Genomic DNA, 24,243 nt, shown 5'->3' on the forward strand with positions numbered 1-24,243 from the left:
TCTTGGGCTCAAAAGCTTGGGTAGTGGCCAAGGAGCATCATGAAGACCCCCTAGGGGAGCAGTGGGGGTGACAGGTGGGGTCTGTTCTCAGGTCTTGACTGATGGTACGCCACTCCCAGTTCCTGCAAATCTTTGTAGCTAAGGCCAGCCAGTGCTCCCTCCCTCCCCCCCGTGTGATGGGCCAGTGGGAGGTAGCAGGTGGGGAGGCCTGGGTTCTTGTCTTTGCCACTGTAACCTGGTAATCTAGGGTGGCTCAGGCCAGGGCTTGGACAATGGGACCTCACTGCCCTGCCCGTTGCTCCATTTCTTCTGGAGTCCTGTCCTCCCATTGCCCCCCATTGGGTCTCTGCAGGCTACATGGTATGATGGCTCTTAGGTTGGGCACTGGAAGAAGGTTTCTCGTCTTTGGAACTGTTCACATTTTCAGCAGGATGTTTAATATGTGCTCTACCAATGAGCTCACCCCAGTCTGAGACGATTTGCTGTCAAGTCTCTTACATTGCCAGGCGTGGTGGTGCACGCCTGTCACCCCAGCAGCTCAGGAGACTGAGGCAGGAGGATTGCAAGTTCAAAGTCAGCCTCAGCAACTTAGTGAGGCCCTGAGCAATTTCATGAGACCCTGTCTCAAAATTAAAAAAAAAAAAAAAAGGGGCTGGGGATGTGCTCACTGATTAAACACTACTGGATTCAATCCCTGGAACCAAAACAAAACCAGAAAAACCAAGACTTACATACTGTCCTGTATTCTGAGTGATGTTAGAAGTATCCCCGGCCTCTACCAGTGTAAGCCACACAATACTCCAGACCTCGTCCCTGATCTCTGGAGGGAGAAACTGCCCCAGGTTGAGAACCTCAGCTCTAGAGTCGGGTACTCTTGGGTTCAATCCCTGCTCAGACACTGAGCCCTAACCTTATCCTTTCCCTTCCTCCTCTGCAAAACAGGGAGTCCTGCCTCACAGTGGCTCTGAGGTGAGAGAGCAGAGTTCAGCACAGCCCCCCCAAGAGCTCCCCTAACCCACGTTATCAGCTTCCGATGCCACTCACTACCTGGATTTCCAGGGGGCTAGGCGGCCACTGACTTGCCTCCTCTCCAGGCCTGGCTGATCCTGGTGCCCACTGGCTCCAGCTAGAGGGGAGTGGAATCTGGGAGCCCTCCAACCCCTTCAGCTGTGGGGTGCACATGAGGGGTCAGCCCCGAGAATCACAGCCAGGTGATTACTCAGAGTGACTAATGGGGGTGGGCTCCCGAGTCGTCTGCGGAGTGTGAGTCCTTCCCACCTGTGGGAGGTTTCCCTGCGGAGAACAGCCAAGGCCAGTGTGCAGCGCCAGCCTCCACACGCAAAGCCTACGGCCTGAAACTTGGTAGGGGCTGTGCCCAGGCTGTGGGGAAGCAGGACACTCAGGAGCCATCATGGCATGAACTGCTTGGACTAAAACCCAAGAAGAATCCGCAAGGCCACTCGCTGGTCCAAGCTTTCTCTTGGGGAGTTTTACAAATGGCGACAGGCAGGACTAACGCTGGTACCCAGGACAGCTGACACACGTCACTTGCGCTGCGACCATGTTTGAAGTCTTGGATGGACGTCAGCTCAGTTCACGTGAACATGCCTTACCAGGGGACCGTGAGCATTTCATGGGTGGGGACACTGAGGTCCAGAAAGGCAAGATGACCTGCCCAAGGCTAGTAGTGGATGCAGCCCGTCTCCAGACTGTGTTCTGGCCCTGCTGTGGGAGGCTGGTAGGAGGCTGGTGGGAGGAGGTGGGGGTGCCCCAGATACTCCTGCTAGATTGATTTATTTTTAATTTTTTAAAAAGCCAAGGGGGGTTCTGAGGTTTCAAATCAAGGCTGAGCCTGTAAACTACAACTTCGAACCTGAGAGGGAGCTGGGGAGAGAGGGGGACAGAGAGGCAGAGTGTCCCCATGTCTATGCAGACCCTACCTCTGCTGCCAGGGGCCTCCGCTCCCACTCCCAGATGTGTCCACCTGTCCCTGCAGCCCTGTGTTTGTCCCCTAGGTTCCACCTGCAGGAATGCCTTCTAATCCTCCTCCCACTCAGCTGCAAGCCCGCCCATTCCCAGGCAGCTCCAGGGCTCGGGCTTCCACGCTGTGCTGCGGGGTTACTGACATTCTCCTCTCCTGGGCCCTCCCGTCCACTCCTTAGGCAGGCTTGTTGATTTCACCTTGAATGACCTCTCAAGCCCTGCATTTCTGCCGCCCCCTGCCACCATCCTGGGCCAGGCCACCACCATCTCTCTTCTGGACCCACCTCTTTTTTTAATGTTATTGTTATGTTTTATATATTTTCCTTTATTAATTAATTTATTTTTATGTGGTGCTGAGGATTGAACTCATATCTCACACATGCCAGGCAAACCCTCTACCACTGAGCCACAACCCCAGCCCTGGACCCACCTCTTCATCCTGTTCTCTCTCCAGCTTGTTCTCCACCCTGTAGCCAGAATGACCTTTTAAAAAAAATCTAACTAGGACCACGGCACATGCTTGCTTAAGATCTGACAGTGGTTTCCATTGCAATGACGGAATCTAAGTTCCTGGCCAGGGCCCACAGGGCTGAATTTGCCTGGTGCCTGCCCTCAGCCCTACCATCCCTACCAAGACCTCAGACTTATTGAGTTCCTGTCACCTCAGAACCTTTGCACATGCCATTCCCTTGACCCGGCATGATCACCCCTTTGGGGCTGAAGGTCAGGTTCCCAAAGGCAGAAGTTGTCCACAGAGAGGAGCTGATGTTAGTTCCTTCCTGGGAGGTGTCCCAGGATGGCAGCAGCTTCTGCCCATCCCAGAGCACAGGGTGCATGCATTAAAGTCCCTCAGGAAGGAGCCTTCAGGCCAGCTAGAGCCTGGGTGAGGAGCTGGGTGACTCTCCCAGGACACAGAGGCAAGTGGGCCTCTGTGGGCTGCCTCCTTCCCCCAGAACGGAGGTGACACAGGCGAACAGTAGTATCTGGGAGCTCCGGGAGCTCTGGGGGCTGCACCTGTGCTTCTGGTTGAGGCAGCATCAGCAGCCAGGGCAGAGCAGTGGCAGAACTGGCTGTAGGGGCAGGGTTGGGGGCCAGCTGGGCAGAAGGCGCACTGATTGTCCAGGGTAACCATGGGCACAGGAGGCCAAGTCCTCCCTCTGTCTCTGCAGGTGGGGAACCCAGGAGCCAGGTGAGAAGCCAGCATCCCAGCGTCCAGCAGCCCAAGGTCCCCTGTGGTGGGTGTGGCCCAAAGATCCCCTTCACTTCCCCGAAGTTCCAGCCACTTGGAGCTGGTCTTCTCCCTCTCCCACAAGGTACACTTCCAAACTCTGAAGGCAGCAGTCAGTCCCTCAGTGTGGGTCGCATTATGTTTCCCCAAAGCCCGTGCGGTGGAGCCCTGACCCCCAGTACTTCAGAATGCGCCTGGTTTGGTCCTCAGAGAGGAAATCAAGTCAAAGCAAGGTAATCAGGGTGGGTCCCTGATCCAGCGTGACTGGCGTGCAGACTGAAAAGGGAAGGGTAGGCAGGGGCAGATAACGTGAAGCGGCAGAGGGAGAAGACAGCCACCCACAAGCCACAGAAGCCTGGGACGACAGTGTGTGGCTTCACTGTCCACTCTGTGGTACTGTTCTAGTTTTGTTTTTTTTCCAAACCCAGGGCCTCACACACGTTAGGCAAGGACACTCCCACTCAGCTACCCCCATCCCAGACTGCGGCGCTCTGTTACAGCGCCCTGATGAAATGATTCACCCCAATACCTCCCTTCGCTCCTCCCGCGGCGGTCTTCATGGGGCCTGCTGGACAGCCATTCTCCACTCTGGCCTCCCCTCAGAATGGCCTCTGTTAGAACAGGGTGAGCAGAACCGGGGGCCAGAGACAGCTGAGTCTCTTGTCCACCACCTCCCAACAGGAGGACCCCGGGACCAAGTCACACGAACCTCTCAGAGCCCCAGTCTCTCACCTTTCCAATGGGCACTGTCACCTTACTTCTCTTGCTGGGTTAATGTCAACGGCAAAACAGTAGTGAGGTGTCACATGTGAACATTCTCATTAAGTCACAGAGCATTGAAGAAGCCATCCCACCATGGCCGTGTCACGCCTGTTGACCACCCAGCCCACTCCTAGCCCTCACTCCTCTTCGTTGATGCGCTCCCCACCACACTCCTGCCCTGGTAGACTCAGAAGCAGACACTTCTACTTCTTCCTGTGAATAGTCATCGCAGGAGAATTAGCCCAGTCCTCTGGTGGGTGGAGGGCTTCGGAACCCCAGGTCTGAGCACCTTCCATGAATCCAGGGAGCGTGACCATCAATCTTCATCCAGGTCTTTCCTGAATGTCTTGAAAAAGGACCAGCAGCAGGACTCTGCAGACTGACCTACACCCTTTGCTCTTCATCTTCCATCTTACAAATGTGCTCGATTATAGTAACATCTGGCCAGTGACCTGCTGCAGTGTCAGGGCAGTAACTTGACATCAGCCCTGGTGGGAGTACTTGTGCTACAACTCAGCAGATGACACAAATCAGGACTCTGCTGTGCTCCCACTGCCCTGCCCAGAGCCGCTTGTTAAACAGTGACCAGCACTTCACTGCCTCCGAGTTTATGATCATACCCCGAAGACAATGAGATGTTCTGTCAACCTCCTTCCAATGAACGCCTGCATCTTTAGGGAGCTCAGCCTGCCAGACAGTCCAATCATGCACTATTTCATGGGGTTCTAACTCCCCAAAAGTTGAAAGAATGGATGTTACCATACCCACTTTAAAGACAGGAACAAAAGGCTGAGCGTGTTCTCTCATGATTGACCCAGAGCTGGGCACCAACTGCAGGTGAATGGGGCTTAGACTCCCATTTTCTGATCCTAAGGCCAATATCCTCTCTGGGTCACCACCCCTGCTCGCTGGCTGTGCAGGGTGGCCCGGGTTTCCTCAGCACCCCTGCTCTGGAGGCAGAGAAGGCACACAGGTCCAGAGGGGCATTCCACTCAGCCCCTGGCCCCTCCTGATCAGTATGCCACCGAGGACTGAGGGGCAACACCTCTCCCAAGGGACCGCCGATCTCGTCTTGAGGGGGGGTCCTCGGGTTTTGAACTAGGCTTTGCATTTTGTTTGCAATTTCACTGTTGAAGGAGGCCACCTCAAGTGGCTGAGCTGTTAGCGTGGTTTCTCAAGCTGGGCCCTCTGACGCCCGCCTGGGGGTCAGTTCTTGGTGAGAAATGCTGGCTTGGGTTCTGGGCTGAGGGACACAAGAGATGGCAGGTGACAGGTAATGGTGAGGAGATCAAGGTGGGTGACACAGAGTGGGTAGGGCAGATGGGATTCGCTTGCCTTGGTCGTGTCTTAAACACTTTAATTAGGCACCAACCTTACAACTTGGGAGATTTCATGTGAAAAGAAAAAAAAAAAACCAGATTTCCAGAATATCTTAAAAAATTAGAATGCTGGCACTATAAGCCCACCAACGAACTGGGACACAATCAGGTGGAGCTGGGGAAGGGCTGAGCTTTTGGAGGGCTCTTCTTTTCAGGGGACGTGGCAGAAGGGACATTTGTGAGGGCAGCATTTACGACACTCACTCCTTATTCCCTGTTGTAGGGGATGGAAATCCAAATGCTCCTGGGAGCCCAGTAATTAATGTAAGAGAGTGGGATGGACTTCCTGTGAGATGTGAAGTGGCCTTTGAACTTGCACCTCAGGGCTGGGGCAGGGCCTTACCCTGGGTGGCCAGGGGTGCAATGTGGGCAGTGTGAGTGGAGGCGAGGACCAAGGAAAACGTGCTCAGGGCCTACAGATGGTGCCTACTGCAGGAGTCACGCCAAGCACCACATTTCAACCCAAGTGTGACCACCGGGGGCCATATGGGAATCCATCCCATGCCTGGCCTTACGCAGAGGGGCAGAGCTCAGTCACTGAGTCCTTGTAGAAAGGCCGATGTCTCACTCTGCATCCGGGACACGGGGCCTGGCTGGCATGGGGCAGTGCTCACCTAACAGACCCACAGGAAGTGAGTGGCCTGCAGGCCTGCAGGAAAGAACCCGTGAAGGCGCGGAAGTCAATGTCCCTGGGAGGAGGCAGGGCCAGGAGAACCGCCTCCAAGGGCTTTCAGGTGGCTGGGCACAGGAAGGTCTACTCTCTGTGACTCCCAAGGTCCAGAGCAAGGCCAGGGGAGGAAGATTCTCCACCGCCATGGCAACACCCGAAGAGGGAAGAAGCTGGAATATGGAGAGCCTGCCGACAGGGGACCTGCCGGAGGGACCTGCCCTGTGAGTCAGGAGCTCCTGCATGGAGCCATTCAGACGTCCATGTGCTCGGGGGGAGGCCAGCAGCACAAGAGCACGGGAGTCACTGTCAGAGCCACCTCACCTCATTGGTCTGTCCATGCAGAGACGTGTGCGGGCTAAGCATGTGCTCCACTCTGAGCTGCACCCCAGCCCTGGGTTTTCCTCTGAAGGAAGACGAGGATGGTGGAAAAGTGGGGGCTTGAGGGGAAACCGAGGCAAGAAGAGTTCTGGTAAAAGCACAGCGCAACCCATGCCTTTAAAGAGCACCACAATTAAATGTTTCAATGCATCCTGTGAGGCTTCAGATGGTGGGACTTCATTCCTAATCAGGGGTGGGACAAAGTTGGGAAGGAGGGCCACAGAGGGACTGCAGTGAGCCAGGCAAAGGGAGCCAGGTCAGGTGTGGAGGCAGAAGGGACATCCAAAAGGGCCCGAGTGAGGCAGCAGCTGGAAGCCATGAGGAGCAGCCAAAGGGCCGGGGCTTCTTCAGGAAGTCCAACCCGCCTACCCCGCCCGGGGGGGGGTCAGGAGCAGGCACCCAGTTAGGTGGCTACCTCAGGGGTCTGGCAGAGGACAAGAGTGGCACGGACTGGGGGAGGGTGGCTTGGGAAGGAGCAAGTGGACGGAGTAGGGATGTATGAGGGAAATAAAACCCAGTGGAGGGAAGTGGCCCTTGTCCCCAGGAAGGATATGGACTTGAACACTGATGTCACTGTCCAGCTGTGTGGCTGGCTCCCCGCACTGCTGAGGGGACCCCACCCTTTGTCCTCAAGTGTCCACAAGGAAACTTCTACTCTATTCCCCAGAAGAGGAGACCTTGGAGTCACCCCCTGCCCCTCTCTGAGCCCTTCCTCCTGGTGGGTGATGCTCGGCCTGATGAGGTGGGGAGGGTCTGACACAGGACACATCCATCGCTCTCTCGGGGTGAGGGACTAGAGGCTGAAACCAGGGCGATTTTCCCTGTGGCCAGCCCTTCTCTCTTGGGGAGTCGGCCCAGTATGGACCATCTGCTCCTGTTCCTGTGTCCCCAGGAAGCAAGCCAGGAGGGGCACAGGGCCTGCCTTCCACATGTAGGCCCCAGGGTCATGCCTCCTTCTCCACTTCCCCTCTTAATGTGTCCCTGACCTCTCTGCCTAGCCCCCGGTGGGTTCAGGACCTAGTGGGTAAGGACTGTCCTCCTCCAAACCCACCTGCTGTCATGCGTGCTGATGGAGTTCTTTGTTTCCTACAGCTATCCTCTCAGCCAGGAGAACTGACTCTACTTAATTCTCAGCTGTGGAAAACCTTCCTGCTGCCCAATATTTATTGGAAACGCTGTTGTAAATATGAACACGGGGAGTATTTCCTGAAGGAGGCAATGCACTCCTCTTGTGGCTCTCCGTTTTTTCTTTGGATTAAGCAGGGTCCACTATATTTATTTGGCTGGACAGGATTGTGCCAGTCCTTGCCGTGGCCCTAGGAAACTGTTAGAATATTGTTGAGGACACTGCTTAACTTTGTCACACTGTGTCCCCTTTATGACATCCAGAGGAGATAGGACCAGACAACCACAGTGATTTGAACAAGTGGTTTGGTTTCTGTCTTAAGAACAAGGTGACTCATGGCAACAGGGGTCTTGGGACCTGAGGGTTGACATTTCGTGCACTGACCTCACCCTTAGGCACTGTGTGTGTCCCCACCCCACCTTCCCTCTGTCCTGATTCTCCCATTAGGTGTGCACACCACCACTCAGGCCCTTTCTGGAGTGAGAGGATGCACCATCTCCCCACCCCTCCCTCAGCACCCTGCTCCCCACTCCAGGCCCCAGAACGTTCTTCAGTCTGGAAAAATGATTCGCGTGGGAGATGATCCAAGTTTGTAAATTCCAGCAAAGGCATGTGTGGGGAACACGCTCATAAGGCACATTCTCAAATTCCCTGGAAGTAAGTTTAGGTCACAGAGAAACTGGTTTCGCAGCCCAGGAAGCAAACCAAGGGAGCGTGTTATCCCAGATGGCAGCCCAGCTGAAGCGAGCCACAGCCCTCTCAGATGGTCTCTTGCGAATTACCAAGGGTTCCCGCGCCCCTCACCACCTAGCGACACTGGGAACAACAGCTACGGTCCCCACAAGATGTCTCCCAGTCACCAGAGGCTTGGTGTGGCCTCAGGTGGGCCCCTCAGCTGCAGCAATTCCAGAGGGTTTGGAATTCCCAAAGCCCAGGGTCCTTCCCCATCTACCTCCCGGTCCTCCCAGGGACACCTCCCAGTGACACCTCCAGCTCATTACCTCTGCCAATTAACGCTCACTAACAAGGAGCACTCACTTGCAATCACACCATGGGCGAGCGCATGACAGCCTCCAGCTGCTGCCCGTCTGTGCCACTCATGCCCACCATCGCTGGCCTGCAGCGGGGGCTCATCACCAGCACTCAAATGCCTGAGCATGTGCCTGGGCCACCAAGAGCCTGCAACTCCACACTGAATGAAAGCCGATTTTATGTTAATGTGATTCCAATATCTGGGTGCCTTGCCCTCACGGCCTCATCTCTCCCAGGAATCATCCCATGTCCAGGGGCCAGGAGGTACCCGCGGCTACCAACTCCCGTCCTCTCAGACCTCCTCTCCACGCCCCCAACCCTTCAGCGAAATCACCCTCTTCCAGCAAGAACAGCGCTGGGAACACCTCCTGTGGAGGGACCCCTGTAGGGCTCAACTCAGGCTACCTCCAATAGGCCACCCTTTACAAGGTGGAGGGCCTGCTACGTGGAGGGCCAGCTCCTGCTCATATCCCGGGGATCTCAGCAGCCTCCCAGCTGGGCTTCTCCCACCATTGAACATGGCGTCCACCCTCAGATACCCCAGAATTTAAATCCTTTGATTTAGGAAGAACATACTGAATACACCAGTGATTCCTTTTCTATGGAATCTACGCTTAGATCCAATCACAGCAGCTGGGTGCGGTGGCGCACACCTTTGATCCCAGTGACTCTGGAAGCTGAGGCAGGAGGATCATGAGTTCAAAGTCAGCCTCAGCAACTAGCGAGGCGCTAAGCAACTCAGTGAGACCCTGTCTCTAAATAAAATTTTAAAAAGGGCTGGGGATGTGGCTCAGTGGTTAAGTGCCCCTAGGTTCAATCCCTGGTGTCAAAAAAAAAAAAAAAAGCCAACTTCCACAGACTTGAGAATAGATCCACAATTCTGCTAAGGTGCCAAAAGGTACCAAAAGATTGTAGGGAGATGGGACTTTAGTTTGGGGACCTGACTTTCTTGTGGACAGTGGCCTGGGGCTTTGGGTGTGGACAGGGCATTCCTGAGCTATACATGTTTCTGCATCAGGCAACTGGCACTCACTGCCACCCTATGTGGCTCTAATCCCTTGGGGCCAGGCAGCAGCCAGAGCCCAGCACTGTTTTACCCTTGGCCTGGGCCCATCTGGAGGCTAGAGGGGAGAGAGTACAGGAGCAGCCAGCAGGAGGGTGGCTTTCTTTGTCCCCTTTGGGGGAGGAAGAAGCTGAAAGAGGCCTATCCTGTCCCTTGTCCCACAGCACCAGCACCCCCGCCCGCCCTGTCTTCTGAGAACCTCTTCAAACTACACCTGTTCAGGGCTCTCCTGGTGTCCCCTCCACAGTGTGAGGCCTGTTCCATCTGGGCACTTTCTGCCTGGTTGCCTGTCCACCCTCTTTCTGGGTTGGAAGCGCCCAGCTCATCGGCAGGTGGAGTTGGCCAGAGTGACAAGTGGGCCATGTAGCCAGACCCCAGCTTCAGAGTTGACTCTAACTTCTTCCCAGGGAAGGGACCGCCTTGGCAGGTGGCTCTTCTATCCCAAGCCCTAGTGCATCCCTCTGGAGGAGGGGGCTGCTGTGGGCCTAGCCAGGTGGTCCCCCCGCTCACCTTCTGAAGAGGCTCAGGAGGGTCCAAGTCACATGCAATGGCTGAGGGAAAGCTGCTGAGCTCAAGGCCCACTGGTGGCACAGCAGGGCCACCACTCGCCCTTTCACGACACCAATGCCTGCTGGGGCATGTCTCAAGGGAGGTTTCTGAGCCCAAGTTGTGCCAGGGGACCTACAGCTTCCCCCAGCTAGCAGAGCTACACAAGTGGGTGTACGTGTATGTGTTCCCCTGTGGTGTGCACGAGATGCCCGTGCCCGGGTGAGGGGAGAGACGGTGTCTCTGGGTGTCTGGGCAGGGAGAACATGGAAGAAGCCAGAGCCCCAGACCTTTTCCACAGAAGCCAAACATGGCTTCCAACTAGTGTGTTCCTGGCTCAGAGTGGCTTTGAAGGGCAGGACCTGGGGACACCAGGAGGTGAGGGGGACACTCACAGGAGGTAGTGCAGGGATGGAGAAGTGGCACACATGACAGATGTCAGCAGAGTCAAGGAGGGGGCTCCAGCCTTGGGAGGGATGAGGAGAGGCACTGCACGGGCACTCAGGGGTCCAGCGGGCAGACATGCGAGGGACCACGCGATGTGGCCAGGGCCAAGAGCTGGCAGACTAGGAGGGTCAGAGCTCCTGCTCTTGGCTTTGGGGGAAGGAAGAGCCTACCTGTACCACTGTGGGTGGGTGCTGAAGGCCTGGAGTCATAGATGGCAGGGTCCTGCAACTGGGTGAGTCATCCAGTGCCCCCTCGGTGCCCGGGCCCAGAGCCCACAGCGCCTGCAGCACCAAGGGCCATTCTGAGGAGGATCTGAAAGGAGAGGACAATGGGAGGGGTGGGCTGGATCTGCAGCCCCCAGGCAGATTCGAAAGGGCCTCAGGAGGCTGGAGAGGAGGCCAAACTCCCTGGATAGGAGGTCTGAGGAAGAAGACAGGAAATAGGTAGGAACCAGGTCTAGAGGGACAGCAAAGGTCAGTCTGAGGTTGAGTGGCCCACGGAAGAGCATGGGGTGGGCACAGTGTGTGCCAGATGCAGGCGAAGATGGGCCCAAGGGTCCTTCCTGTAGGACAGAGAACTAGAGAGACAGGAGCTGAGACCCCAGCAGCCCCAGGCCTCACAGGGGAAAGCGGCCTTGGGCAGAGAGTAGGTGGAGGGAGGGCTGGGCTTTGGAAGTGAAGGAGGCTGACCAGCGGGGATGGTGACTGGCACCAGGGGATTCCCAGGGGGAGTGGGCCAGAGGTCAGTGTGCTCCGAACCCGAAGCTCATCCAGGCCCCGCTGTGTGTGGCCTCCTGGTTCTGTCCAGAACCCATCCCCTAGCTTCTGTGCCTGGAAGAGCAGGAAGATCTAGGGCTGGGGTCAGACTCAACTTCTGAACTGAAGTCCCCTGGGCCCGGGGAGAACATGATGCTGTGGGCCTGGGTCTGGGGAGGGGGTGGGGTGGGCTTGAGAGTGTTGGGGGGTCACATGTACAATGTGGGCAGAGGGGGGGTTGGCCATGTGTCCCACGAAGGCTCCACTGTGGTAATGGCAAGGAGGAAGGAGGATGAGGGGAGGAAGCTGGAGAAGAGGCCCTGCCCAGCAGGTAAGGGTGGGAAGGTGTGTGTGGCCCAGAGACAGCTGCTGGAGCTGACAGGAGAGGAGGAGGGTGAGAATAGGAGAGGGGATACCCCATCCAGAGCTGGGGGAGGTGCCCCGAAGGAAGGCGGGGGACAGAGGGACAAATGAACGGGAGAGATGTCCACGGAGAAGGATGCCAAGGTGAGCCTGGGAAAGTGCCAGGGAGGGGCAAGAAGGTGCTAGGTAGGGGAGATGCCAGCCAAGGGGGGCCAGAGGGGTGCCCCGGCTGGGGAAGGTGCTAGGTAGGGAAGGAGGGAGAGGGTGCCAGGAGGAGCAGGTCTGGAAAGTGCTAGGCAGGAGGGAGGTGCCAGGCAAGGGGAGGAGGGTGGTGCCAGACAGGGGAGGAAGGGAAGGTGCCAGGCAGGACGGTGCCAGACAGGGGAGGAAGGGAAGTGCAGGTGGAGGGAGGGGAGGGAGCCATGGGGGTGGAGGGGAGGGAGCCGGGCAGGGGAGAGGAGATGGAGAGCGGCCAGTCAGGCAGGAGGTACCAGGGGGCAGGAGGGAGAGGCACGAGGCTGGGGCGGGGTGAAGAGTCAGGAGTGGGGGCAGACATCGGGAAAGGAGGACGGTGCCAGAAAGGGAGAGGGAGATGCCAGGTGGGGCGAGGGGATGTGCCAGGTGGGGGTGTGTGCCAGGGAAGGTATAAGAAGGGGTGCCAGTTAGGGGACAGAGGGGATGCCAGGCAGAGGGAGGGAAGAGATGCCAGACAGGAGGGAGAAGGGGGACATGCCAGGCAGGGAGGAGGGATGCCAGGCAGGGAGGAGGGATGCCAGGCAGGGAGGAGGGATGCCCGGCAGCCAGGCAGGGGGAGGAGGAGGATGCCAGCAGAGGCGAGGCGGGTACTGCCAGCAGGGAAGGCGGGGGCGCTGGCGCAGCGCGGCCGGGCGGCGTCCTCGCCCAGGGCCGTGGGGGCCGCGCGGCGCGGGTCGCTCACCTGCTCCCCGGGGACCCCGGCCCGGAGCGCGATCGCCCGCTCCCCGCTCGGCGCTCGGCTCGGCCCGGCGCCTGCGCCGCTGCAGCCCGGAGCGGGGGAGGCGCAGGGAGCGTCTGCAAAGAGCGAGGAGCTTAATAATGAGTTAGGGATCGGAGCAGGAAGCGTCGCCCCATCCATCCGTCTGTAGGATCTCATCTCAGAGTCAGTCGTGGGCCCTTGCCAGACCCAGACAGGTGGGGCGCGTCAGCCTCTACACAGACATGTCTTAGGTCTGCACATGCACCTGCATACCCACGATCACACCGAGCCAGAGCATGCCATGTGGCTGCACTGGTTACCCACACTGAGCACCCCCAGCACACACCGGTACCAGTGAGAGCACACACACACACACACACACACATTCAGTCAGAGCATCTTATTTGGCCGCACACATTACCTACACCAGGGCCTCCTTCACACACACACACTACACACACACATGCATGCACACAGGTGTGCACATGCACAGATCCACAGAGCAACATAATGTGACTGTGCACATTATCCACGATAGGGTCCTCCCAACCTACACACAGATGTGCACATACAGGAATTCACAGAGCATCCTAATTGATGCAGAGGTTACCTACACCTGGATGCCCCCCGCCCCCATACATGATGGCCACACTCTCACATGCAGTTCTGAGGGTGAGCTTTGCTTCTGGTCCAGCTTCAGTGTGGCTGCACTCATTACCCATTAAAAAAAGTCTTGTCTTTTTATGCACTGAACACTTTGGTTCTATCACAACTGGCCCTTCTTGCAAGTACTTACACATACATGATATAATTGTGGTCCAGAAGAGCTTCACTGGTGTCTCTCTGAAGGGATTGGAGAAACCTAGGGAATCCCTTTCCCAACTGCAGCCAGATGAGCCCAGCTCTGGTCTTCTGGTCACTGTAGGCTCTTTCCAGAGTCCTGCCTCAAACCTCTGACCTGACAGCAGTGTCCAGCACGAAGTGGAACTCAGCTCCTGCCTGCTGAAATATTCTACCCCTCATTTTTTCTTGGTTGTAATGTTTCATTTATTTATTTATTTATTTTGTACCAGGGACTGAACTCAAGGGCACTCAACCACTGAGCCACATCCCTAACCTTTTTTTTTTTTTTTTTTTTTTTTTTTTTTTTACATTTTTAAAAATTTAAGACAGTGTCTCACTAACTTGGTTAGGGCCTCATTAAGTTACTGAAGCTGACTTTGAACTTGCAATCCTCCTGCCTCAGCTTCCAGAGGAGGATTGCAAATCCCTCCTGAGGGATTATAGGTGCCTGGCTATTGTCTTAATTTTTCAATTTTGATAAAACACACATAAAATTTACCATCTGAAGCATGTTTTAGGGCACACTTCAGGGTTGTAAAGTATAATCACATTATTGTGCAACCAATTAGCAGAACCCTTTTCATGACCACAAGCTGGGACTCTGTACCCATTAAACAATAATTTCCCCCATCCCCCTGGCAACCTGTGTTCCATTTTCTATGAATTTGACCATTCTAGGGACCTTGTGTAAGTGGAATAATACAGTGTCTGTCCTTTTGTGATTGGCTTCTCCTCACTCGGTCACATGGATAAACCTCAGGATTCACCCATGTTGTACCATGTGACAGGATGCTCTTTTTAAAGACTGAATAATATTTCATGGCATGTATGCTGCATTTGCTAATTCATCCATCTACCAGGGGTTATGAATCGTGCTGCTTTACAGCCTTTTAAAGGACACCTACCTCAAAGGGGACAGAAACTGCCCCCCTGCTCTGCCCTGGAGAAACCGGCTCAGTTCTGCCCCTGCCCCTTCTCCTAGCACCTGTTTCCATTTTCAGGAGCCTCCCCGGCCCCCCCCCCATCCCTGGAGACTCAGAGGACCCACCAGGGACTTTTTACCCACATCTTCTCACTTTATGCCCTTAATCAAAACTGACTCTGGGGCCTTTTCTTACGAAGGGAACGGGGTCCATGCTACCCAAGCTGTCCCTCCCAGGAATATTAGCTTCAAACGGGACACTTCTGGAGGGGCAGAGCTTAGCAGCCCAAAGGGATAAATCTCCAGAGGCAGCACTTGGACACAGGGTTGGCCGGGAGGGAAAGGTGGGATGGTTTTCCCAGTGGCCTGCGGGAGAGATGGAGAGCTGTGGGAATCGTGGGATCTGAGGGCTTGGAGGCTCCTCAGGACCCAGATCCTTGTGCCTGGAGGTCGGAGCTGCAGCTTCCCCTTGGGTCTATGGAGAAGCAGTGCCCCCGGCTCTTCCCTCCTCCACCACTGGCTGAGAACCTCAGGGTGAGTCTGGGAGAGCCCCTCCAACAGGACAGATCATCAGTTCTGAAAGTAAGGAGGGTGGGGGGAGCGCAGCCAGTCAGCACCCAAGTGGAGGGCGACCGGTGGTCTGCCCCTCGGTGCCACACCCCATGGCCTTTCTTTTACTCCTCCCCCTCATAGCCAGCAAGGAAGCCTCGCAGGGACCTTGACCAGGCAGAGCCCCTCCCCAGGACCTCCAGGGGGCAGAAGGTTTCTATCCCAGCACTCAGTTTCTAAATAACTGTCCCCTGGTGAGTTGTCCCCTGTCCTCTGACTCCAGTGAGACCCGCCAGTCTGGACACCTCAAGGCCCAGCCCAGCACCAGGCATGGAATAGAGGCAGACTCAGGCAGATGAGTGGTGGCTCCGAGTGGCCCACGGGGGTCCGGGAGGGCTGGGCTGGCTTGAGGCAGAGGCTGGAGAATGGGCAGGGTTGGATGGGGCTAGAGTTGGGGAGAAATTCAGCCATTCATAATGTCTGAGGTTGTTCCCCACAGCACTGCTTACCTGGCAAGAATTTGGAAAGGACCTCATGCTCCTCAACAGGTGACAGGTGACGTTAATCCCAAGATGGGTATAAACAGGTGACAGGAAATTGCATCATTTAATGAATGCTTTCAGGCAAGGGGGATGTAGAGGAGTTTCAATGATACGTCAAGGGAAAAAAGCAAGATGTACAGAAAAATGTATAAAGCACACTCATGGGTATGAAAGTGTGTGCTTTGAGCATGTGCATGCGTGTGTGCCTTCAGCACGTGTGTGCACGTACACTTCCCCCCAGAAGAACATAAACAAATCTGGCTTCTCACTCTGGGTTTGAGAAATGTATAAACATAGCCAGGAGCCGTGGTGCACAGGCCTGTAATCCCAGCGACTCAGGAGGCTGAGGCAGGAGGATGGCAAGTTCAAAGCCAGCCTCAGCAATTTAGTGAGGCCCTAAGCAACTTAGGGAGACCCTGTCTCAAAATAAAAAAAGGAAAAATTTAAAGGGCTGGAGATATGGTTCAGTGATAAAGCACCCCTGGGTTTTTCTGCACCTCAATACAACAACAAAAAACTCCCTCCACCCGAACCCCTGGTAACCGCTGATCTCCGCAGTTCTGCTTCCGCGGGAGTGCTGTTGGGTTGACTCTTAGTACTGGGCTTCTTCAGATGGGCTTCTTTCACTTAACAGTATATGTTTAAGTTTCCTCCGTGGGTTTTTGTGCTTGATGGCTCGTCTTCTCAGCTCCGATTAAGACTGCGCTGTGTGGATGTTCCGCTCTGTCAATCATGTTTATAAAAGTCTCTGTGTGGTCATCACCAGGTCCACTGCAAACTCTTGGCTGGCTGTCTTACCCTCCTCTCAAGTCATTCAGACGTAACAGGCTGCCCTGGGCCTCGTGACCTCCGCCCAGCTTGGCTGGCCACCACGGCCGTGCCCTGGACTCTCCCTCTGCCATCATCGTGGGAAGTCCCTCCACCTCTCTTCGCTCCTTGCCTCATCCAATAAGTAAGAGCTGAGTCCTTGCTGCATTGTCTTAGGCAATGAACAAAGTTAACCAAAGGCCTCTGCCCTCTGGGAACTCATCATCAAATGGGAGAGAGAGAGAGAGAGAGAGAGAGAGAGAGAGAGAGAGAGAGAGAGAGAGATAGATAGATAGCGGGCAAGAAAAATAGGTAGGCTGTTTATTTTAGACATGCAAGTCTGGTTCAATGTTCAAAACTGAATCAAGCCTGTGTTGTGGCACAAGCCTGTAATCCCAGCTACTCAGGAGGCTGAGGCAGGAGGATCACAAGTAGCCTCAGCAACTTGTGAGAACTATCTCAGGAAAAAAAAAAGGATGAGTGTGGTGGCACACACCTGTAATCCCAGTGGTTCAGGAGGCTGAGGCAGGAGGACTGCAAATTTGAGGCTAGCCTCAGCAACGTAGCGAGACTCTGTCTCAAAACAAAAATAAAAGGCTGGGGATGGGGCTCAGTGGTGGAGCAACACTGGTTTAGATCCCCAGGACCACACAAATAAATAAATAGAAGGAAAAATTTGCTAAATTGGACTTCACCAAAATAAAAAGCTTCTTCTCTGTCATGAGCATGGAAATTAAAGCCATGTCGGAGAGAAACCGTGCAAAACACAGATGACACAAAGGAAGAGGGTTGACAATATGTGAAGAACTGAAAAATCAGAAGGAAACCCCCAAATAATTCAATTAGAAAAAGAGCAACAGGCACTGACAGACATACATCCCCAGCCAGGACACACAGACGAGAATCAGCCCCAGGCAGGGCTGTTCAGCTCCAGCGGCCGTCACTCGTGCACCTGTGTTGCACTTGAAGCCACGGCACAGACGCTGGTGAGGATGCCCAGAGGTAGAGCGCGCCTGCATGGCCAGGCACTGCACTTTGCAAAAGTCTGACAGTTTCTCTCTCTTATTTATTTTTGGTGCTAGGGATTGAGCCTGGGGTGCTTCACCACTGAGCTGTGTCCCCAGCCCTTTTTATTCTTTATCTTGAGACAGGGTCTCACTATGTCGCTGAGGGTCTCACTAAATTGCTAAAGCTGGCCTGGAACCTGTGGTCCTCCTCCTCCTTAGCCTCATGGATCACTGGAATTTCAGGAATAAGTCACCTCGCCCAGCAAGTTTGGAGTTTCTTGTAAAATTAATCACACATTGAACCCAGCAATTGCAATCTTGGGCATTTAACCCAGAGAAATAAAATCCCATGTTCACCTAAAAACCTACATATGAATGCTTCAGTAACTTTCTTCATAATAGCTCCAAACTGGAAGCAGCCCAAGTGTCCTTCAATGTGTAAAGTGTTAAATGAACTGTTGTGCATCTGTGCTGTGGAATACTACTCAGCAACGAAAAGGAGCAAGCTGTTGAAGTACACAAATACACAGAGGAATCTCAAAATAATTACAAGGTTATTCCAATCTTTTGAGTTAATTGAAAGTGTGAAAAAGCCAACTGAGTGAAAAAAGCCAATCTCAAAATGCTACATACTGCATGTTCCATTTATATAACATTCTGAGGATGGTAAAATTACAGGGATGGAGAACAGATTAGTGGTTGCCAGGAGTTAAAGAGGGAGTGGGGATGGGAGGAATGGGTGTGGCTATGAGGGGACGGTGGGAGGGGGAATCCCTCTGGGGATGGAAGCGTCCAGAATCTATACTGCTGAGTTATGCTGATAAAGGTTCCCAAAGATCTGTCCACAACCGAATGCCCAGAATCTGTTCATGTTACTTATTCTGGACGGAAAGGTCTTTGCAGATGTGATTAAACGTCTGGAGAGTAAATTCTCCTGGATTTCCTGGCTGGGCCCTCATTGCCATTACAAGTGTCCTTATCAGAGAGGGACCAAGGGGATCACTCCTCTCTCTCTCTCTCTCTGTGTGTGTGAAGACAGCACAGGAGGATGGGTTGCATCAGCAGCTGAAGAGGAAAAGATTCTCCCCAGATCTTCGGGGCGCTCAGTGCTGCCCGTGCCTTGGCCCGGGACTTCTGGCCTCCAGAGCGAGGAGAGAGTACACCGGTGGTATTTGCACTGGCCAGTTTGGGGTCATTAGTGACACAGCCACAGGAAACTCACACAAGTGCATTTTCAATATCCTGGCTGTGATCCTGTACTCTGATTTTGCAAGACGTTACCTTTGGAGAAATGGGTAGGAGATACGTGAGAGAGCTCTCCACGTGATTTCTCACAACTGCACCTGAATCCACAAAATTATTCTAAAATAAAAAGTTTAGTTAAAAGATCAATAAATAAAGCAGGGAAGGAGCTCTGCAGTCCAGCACAGTAGGGGGCGAGCAGGGGAGGCCTGGCCAGGCCTCTCCGGGTGTCTCGGTTTTCAGGGCCTGGAGTGTGAGAGCAGTGCAGTGTGGCCAGACTGCTCTGAGGTTCAGGGACTGTGCGGGGCCCTGCCGGGTATTTTAGGGACCTAAATCAGACGTCAGGATCTGAGCAAGGGCAGACATGACCTGACGGACACCTCACTGGACGTGTCTGCTGCATGTTGGCCATGGACCGTTCGGGTCGAGGCTGAAGCAGGACGCAGTGAGGAGGCAGAGAGTAGACGCTGGCAGGTCTGAACAGAGGTGGTGGCCGAGGTGGTGAGAAGCGCCAGGATGCTGCGTGGGGTGGCTGAGTGAGCTCCCAGAGGTGCCCAGGTCGGGAGCTGGGTCCTTCATGCAGAAATGGGAAGAGGCGGTGAGACGGGAAGGCGGAGGGGCCCAGCGGGTGACGGGCACTGCCCTGGGAAGGGATCAGGTCTTTCCCAGGGAACCTCGTGTTACTTCTCTGGAGAGCAAGCTGTTCCGGCAAGCCCGACGGGAGCCAGCCTCTGGCTTCCTGTCTGACAATATGACCTCTACTTCTTGCGTTCCCACCAGTGGGGTGCCATCCTCCATGAAGTGGTGCAGCTGAGGGGGCCCTCACCAGCAGCAGCCCCAAGCTGTTTTGTCTTTCAACCTCCTAAACTGCAAACTAAATATATATTTTTTCTTTTTTTGCAGTGCTGGGGATTGAACCTAGGGCCTGGCAGAAGCTAGGCAAGCACTCTACCACTAAGCTATCACCCCAGCCCGACACCTCTTTTCTTTATAAAGTACTCAGCTTCAGGTATTTTGTTATAGCAATGAAAAACAGACTAATGCAGATTTTTAATAAATTTTGAAAATACTGACCATGGGATTTGTTCTCAGAATGGCCATAGGTATGAAAGAAAGAGAGCAGAATGGCTCCTAGGTTTTGGCCTGAATCCAGTTGGAAGCATGGAACTTCCATTTACTCCCACTGGGAAGGTTGGGAGGATGAGTTTGAGATGCCTAATAGACATTCAAGAAGGGACGTCCACTGGCATTAGGGTGTATGAGGCTGGAAGTTAGGCTGGAAATTTACACCCAGGGTCAACGTTTAGGCAGTATTTTATGCCACGAAACGGATGAGCTTGCCAAGGGAATGGGCATCAAAAGAGAAGGGTTCCAAAGCCCAGTCTTAGGGAGTTCTGATGTAAGGAAAGCCGGAGAGGGGAATGGAAGGCCCCCACCGTGACTCAGGAGGACCAGAAGCACCCACAGGGCATCTGAAGGCATCTGAAGGCAGCCCGGGTGGTCGTCAGCGCCTGTGTCCCCACAGCCTGTGTCCCCACAGCCATGCAAACTGCAGACAAGTAGGCGGGGAGGAGGCAGAGAGCAAGGACGGACAGCGCCTGAGAGGAGTTGGATTGTCAAGGGAGCTGGGAAGGAGAGCGCTGGCTGGAGGAAGGGATGGGGTGGCAAAGGTTTCTTTAAAACCGGGAATTAATGGCAAGCTTGTAAGTTGATGAGAAGGTGCACTAGAGGGAACACGGAGGGCACTAGAATCTGCCAGCCACCTGCAGTTCCCAGCGCTCATGTATCCTGGGGTCACCTGTGGGGCACTGAAAAGTCACCAGGCCAGAGGCCCAGCCCAGGCCCATCACATCAGGGCCTCAGGGGTGACCTGGCCGAGCAGAGGGGAGGGACTGTGGGACCCGGAGGAAAGGCCTAGGCAAGGCAGGAAGGGAGGGGCCGAGGGACAGGGTGTGCAGGAGCGGTCGTCCTCGAGGTGAGGCAGGAGGGGCCAGGTCCTGGAAGTGTCCCCTTGTGGGAGAGAGTGACAGGAGCTGGGCGGTCCTCGCTTGACCCCAGTCACTGGAGGCGTGAGGCCAAGGGGCAGCTGTCCGGTGGCCCTGCCGGGCACCGTGCAATAGGTCCCAGATCCAGCAGGCGGCTCCCGCTCCTCGCGCTCCGTGCCTTCTTTCTGGGTGCAATTCCGGGTCTCCCTCGGGTTTATGTCTTGGCTGCGGCGGTGGCACTTGTCCCCTTCCCAGCTGACCTGCTGCTCTGGCTCCATGGCACCTGTCCCCTGGCCAACCCTGCTCCACATTTCCTCCAGAAAACCTTCTTCAGCTACCGAATCTGATGTGGTCCCTTCGTGGCTCCGACCTGGCAGTGAGTCACCGTCCCTCACAAACCACTGATGTGCTGGTCCCCAGGGTGGCAGGACCCCAGTGTGTTCTGGGAGCCCTCGGGGGCACCCGGAAAGGCGTGGCCCGTCCTCGTCTTTATTTTTGGGTGATGACACTGAGGCAATGGGGGAGGAGGTAACTTCTGCTGTCACAATCGCTGACGTCCCGCAGGGCCTGGAGCTGCCTCGCCGGTCACCCTCTCCCTCTTCCTCTTCGCCACCTTCTCCCTCCTTGAACTTTGTGCTTCAGCAAAGCTCAATGACTTCAAGGTCCCAGGGTCGGTCCACCCCCAGTGGGAAGGACGTGGCACACAGAGAGGGCTCAGTGGAGAAGGGTGATGTGGACGGGCTGAGGGATGGCGCCAGACACTGGCCCCAGGGGAGGGGCAGGGAGAGGAGATGCTCCAGCAGAACAAGTAGGGACCAGGCCGGAGAGCGTCTGCTCAGAGGGGCGGGGGGGGGGGAGGAAGGATGGAGAATGGACCAGGGGGTCACCACGGCATCCCCCTGGTCATTGTTGATGGCAGAGAAGAACCATGAGAACCCTCAGCCCCTACTCGGTAGCAGCGGTCGGTCGTATCCCGGGTGACTGGGCCTCATCCCGCCTGTCCAGGGAGGCCCTGGGAGCCCTGTTGATCCAGCTGCAGGAGAAGCCCCAAGTGGCTGGGGCGAGGCCTACCTCCCATTGGAGTGGAATCAAGGTTGTGTTCTCCTGAGGTTAAATGGTTAAAATGGTGTTTGCTGTGCCCATTTCACCACCACCACCACAGAAATGGAAAGCAGCAACACAACCTGCACCTATTAGATTGGCTAAAGTCCAGAACTCTGACCAAATCAAGTGCAGGTTAAAATTCAGAGCAGCAGAGCCCCTGGTACCGCTGGAGGGAAAGGTAATCCCGCCTGGCACTTTGGAAAGGAGTTTATTAACATGTACCCCAGACACATGTCAGGCTCACAGAGACCTGCAAACCGGTGCTCACAGCAGTTCTGCTGTAGCCCGAAACTGGAATGAACTCTGTGGCACAATAAGAAACATTCGGTCTTGTCCGCAGGTCCTGGGTGACAGTAGTCTCTTTTGCTATTTATAACGAGCTGAGTTTTTGTTAATGAGGTAACTTAGAGTGGGGTTCCTGGGTGGCCTTAGGATGGGGCCAGTCACCTGAAAGACCAAATAGTAAAGAACTAGAAGTTTGACACTTTCAGCCCCACCCACCGACCCTCAGGAGAGGGGCGGTGGCTGAGGTCCAGCTCCGTGACCACTGGTAAGCAAGGACATTGGCTGAGCCTCGGCTGAGCTGGGAGGGTGGCTCACCCAGAGGGGTGCGGAAGCTCTGGGAGCCCTCCCCTGTGCCTTGCCCGGGCATCCTTCCCCCTGGCTGTCCATCAGCATCCTTCATGGTAAATTGGCAGATGTGAGAGAGGGAGATGGGGGCCCACATGGAGCCAGTCAGTCGGAAGCTCAGGTAACAGCCCGGGACTCTGGTTAGCAGCTGGAGTGGGGGCAGGCTTGCAGGACTGAGCTCACAACCCGTGGGACATGAGACGGTCCAGGTGGGTGGTGTCGGAACTGAACGGAGTTAGAGGACCCCAGCCCTGTTCAGAGGTGAGCTGCTCGGTGTTGGGAGATCCCCATTCATCTGGTCACAGCAGCAGACCGTGCAGAGAAAGTAGAGAGAAACGTGCGTTTCCCAGCCCAAATGTCAGGGACAGGAGCTTCGACCAGAAAGCGGTCCATCTGTTCCCTGGAGCACTCTTCTTCCATAGCAAGGAACTAACTACCATTTGTTCTCTAGAAAGGGGTCCTCCTTTGTGTACCAGGACCACAGTCCCACCACCCCCGGGTCCTGGGGAGGGAAACAGCACACCTAAGAGGGTTATTGGAATCCTGAGCCAGGCCACGCCACCCACAGCTGGGCCTTTGGCTCTTCTGTGCGCCTACATGATTGTTTCTGGGCTTTTCTATCTTCAAACCGCCATCATCCCTCTCTCCAGGTGACATCTCAGAGCAATTAAGGCAGTGTCTCCAGAGATACCCCGTCAAAGTACAGGGCCTGGTAATTCTGGCTACGGGAACAGAGCACGTCCATCGGTCATGGCCTCAAGGTATCTCCTCCATCCTCCCTGCAGGGTCCTGGCCTCCAGTGGGTGCAGGCCACTCCCCAGACCCATCTAAACAGCTGCCACTGGGCAGTGGGCACCTCCCAAGACCAGTGAACTCTGTGGGCCTGGATTCGGTGCCCCGTGCCTTTTACCATCGTGAGTTCTTTGGCTGGCGATGATGATGTACGTGTCACCATGGCAACCAACAGGGCATTCTGAAAATCTTGAGATGGTGGTGCTGGCAGAAGCAGCACCAGTGGGGAAAGCAGGTCTGGAGTGGGACTCCATTCCTGGGACAAATTTCCAGCTTCCTTTAGGAAGGCGTGGTGAGAAGTTACCGTGGTCTCTAGGTGGCTGTCTGGTCTGTCCCTCTGTGGAAGGTGCTATATCAGGGACTCAGTGTTGGGCTTTGCTCACGGGTGGCAGTTTGGGAACGCAATGGTGATGCTATCCATGTAAGCCTTGGTCAGGGAAATGGACCTACTCTTATGGTTTGATTGTTAACGTCCCCTCAGAGGCTCACGGGCAGACAGTGTAGGACACAGAGGTGGGGTGATTAGATGATGAGAGCTGGTGAACCGACGTGAGTGGACTGCTAGTGGTCACTGTAGGCAGGGGGTCTTGGCTGGAGGAAGTGGGTCACTTCCTCCCTGCCCTGCTCTGCTTCTTGGCTACCAGGGCTGAGCAGTTGACCTCCACCAAGCCCTTCCACCACAATGCTCTGCCTCATCTGGGGCCAGACGAATGGAGTTGGTCAGCCATGGACAGAACCTCTTAAACTGGGAGCCCCGGATAAACTTTAGCTCCTCTAAGTTGTTCTTATCAGGTATTTTGGTCACAGCGATGAAACACTAACACACCTACCAAGGAAGCGCCAGGTGAGAGAGAAAGAGGCTACTGCCGTCTGCAGGATCACTTGATCATCCCGTCAGGCTGCCTCCTGAGCGCCTCCTCTGCAGCGGGCATCCCAAGGAGCACCAGAGCATCCTCACACGGGGCCTGTCCTGGGAGGTCCACATACCTTGTCCCCAGACGCCCTGGTCTTGACCGAGGCTCCTGACTATCCAATCTGTTGTCGGTGACTCATTAGTCAGTGTAGATCCACACCCAACCATTGTGCCTTCAAGGCCAAGAGCGACATTTTAGCAGGTGGGTGGAATTTGTGCA

General features: G+C 55.1%; 1 protein-coding gene across 2 annotated transcripts in view; it reads right to left on the bottom strand.

Annotated features, from left to right (window-relative positions):
- Positions 1-12,785, bottom strand: part of Smarcd3 (SWI/SNF related BAF chromatin remodeling complex subunit D3) — a 32,415-nt gene extending 19,630 nt beyond the window's left edge. Inside the window, exons 1-2 of one of the 2 annotated variants that reach the window (XM_021727281.3) lie at positions 12,670-12,785; positions 10,785-10,926 (exon numbers count right to left, since the gene is read on the bottom strand). In XM_021727281.3, coding sequence (XP_021582956.1) covers positions 10,785-10,823 — 39 coding nt within the window. In that variant the 5' untranslated portion in view covers positions 10,824-10,926; positions 12,670-12,785. Of the gene's footprint in view, positions 1-10,784; positions 10,927-12,669 lie in introns of those variants that run through there. The other variant, XM_040291248.2, reaches the window with a different exon arrangement.
- Between the last annotated feature and the right edge of the window lie 11,458 nt (positions 12,786-24,243).

This window comes from Ictidomys tridecemlineatus, chromosome 2 (genome assembly GCF_052094955.1).
Source record: "Ictidomys tridecemlineatus isolate mIctTri1 chromosome 2, mIctTri1.hap1, whole genome shotgun sequence".
In the NCBI taxonomy this organism is placed as follows: domain Eukaryota; kingdom Metazoa; phylum Chordata; class Mammalia; order Rodentia; family Sciuridae; genus Ictidomys; species Ictidomys tridecemlineatus.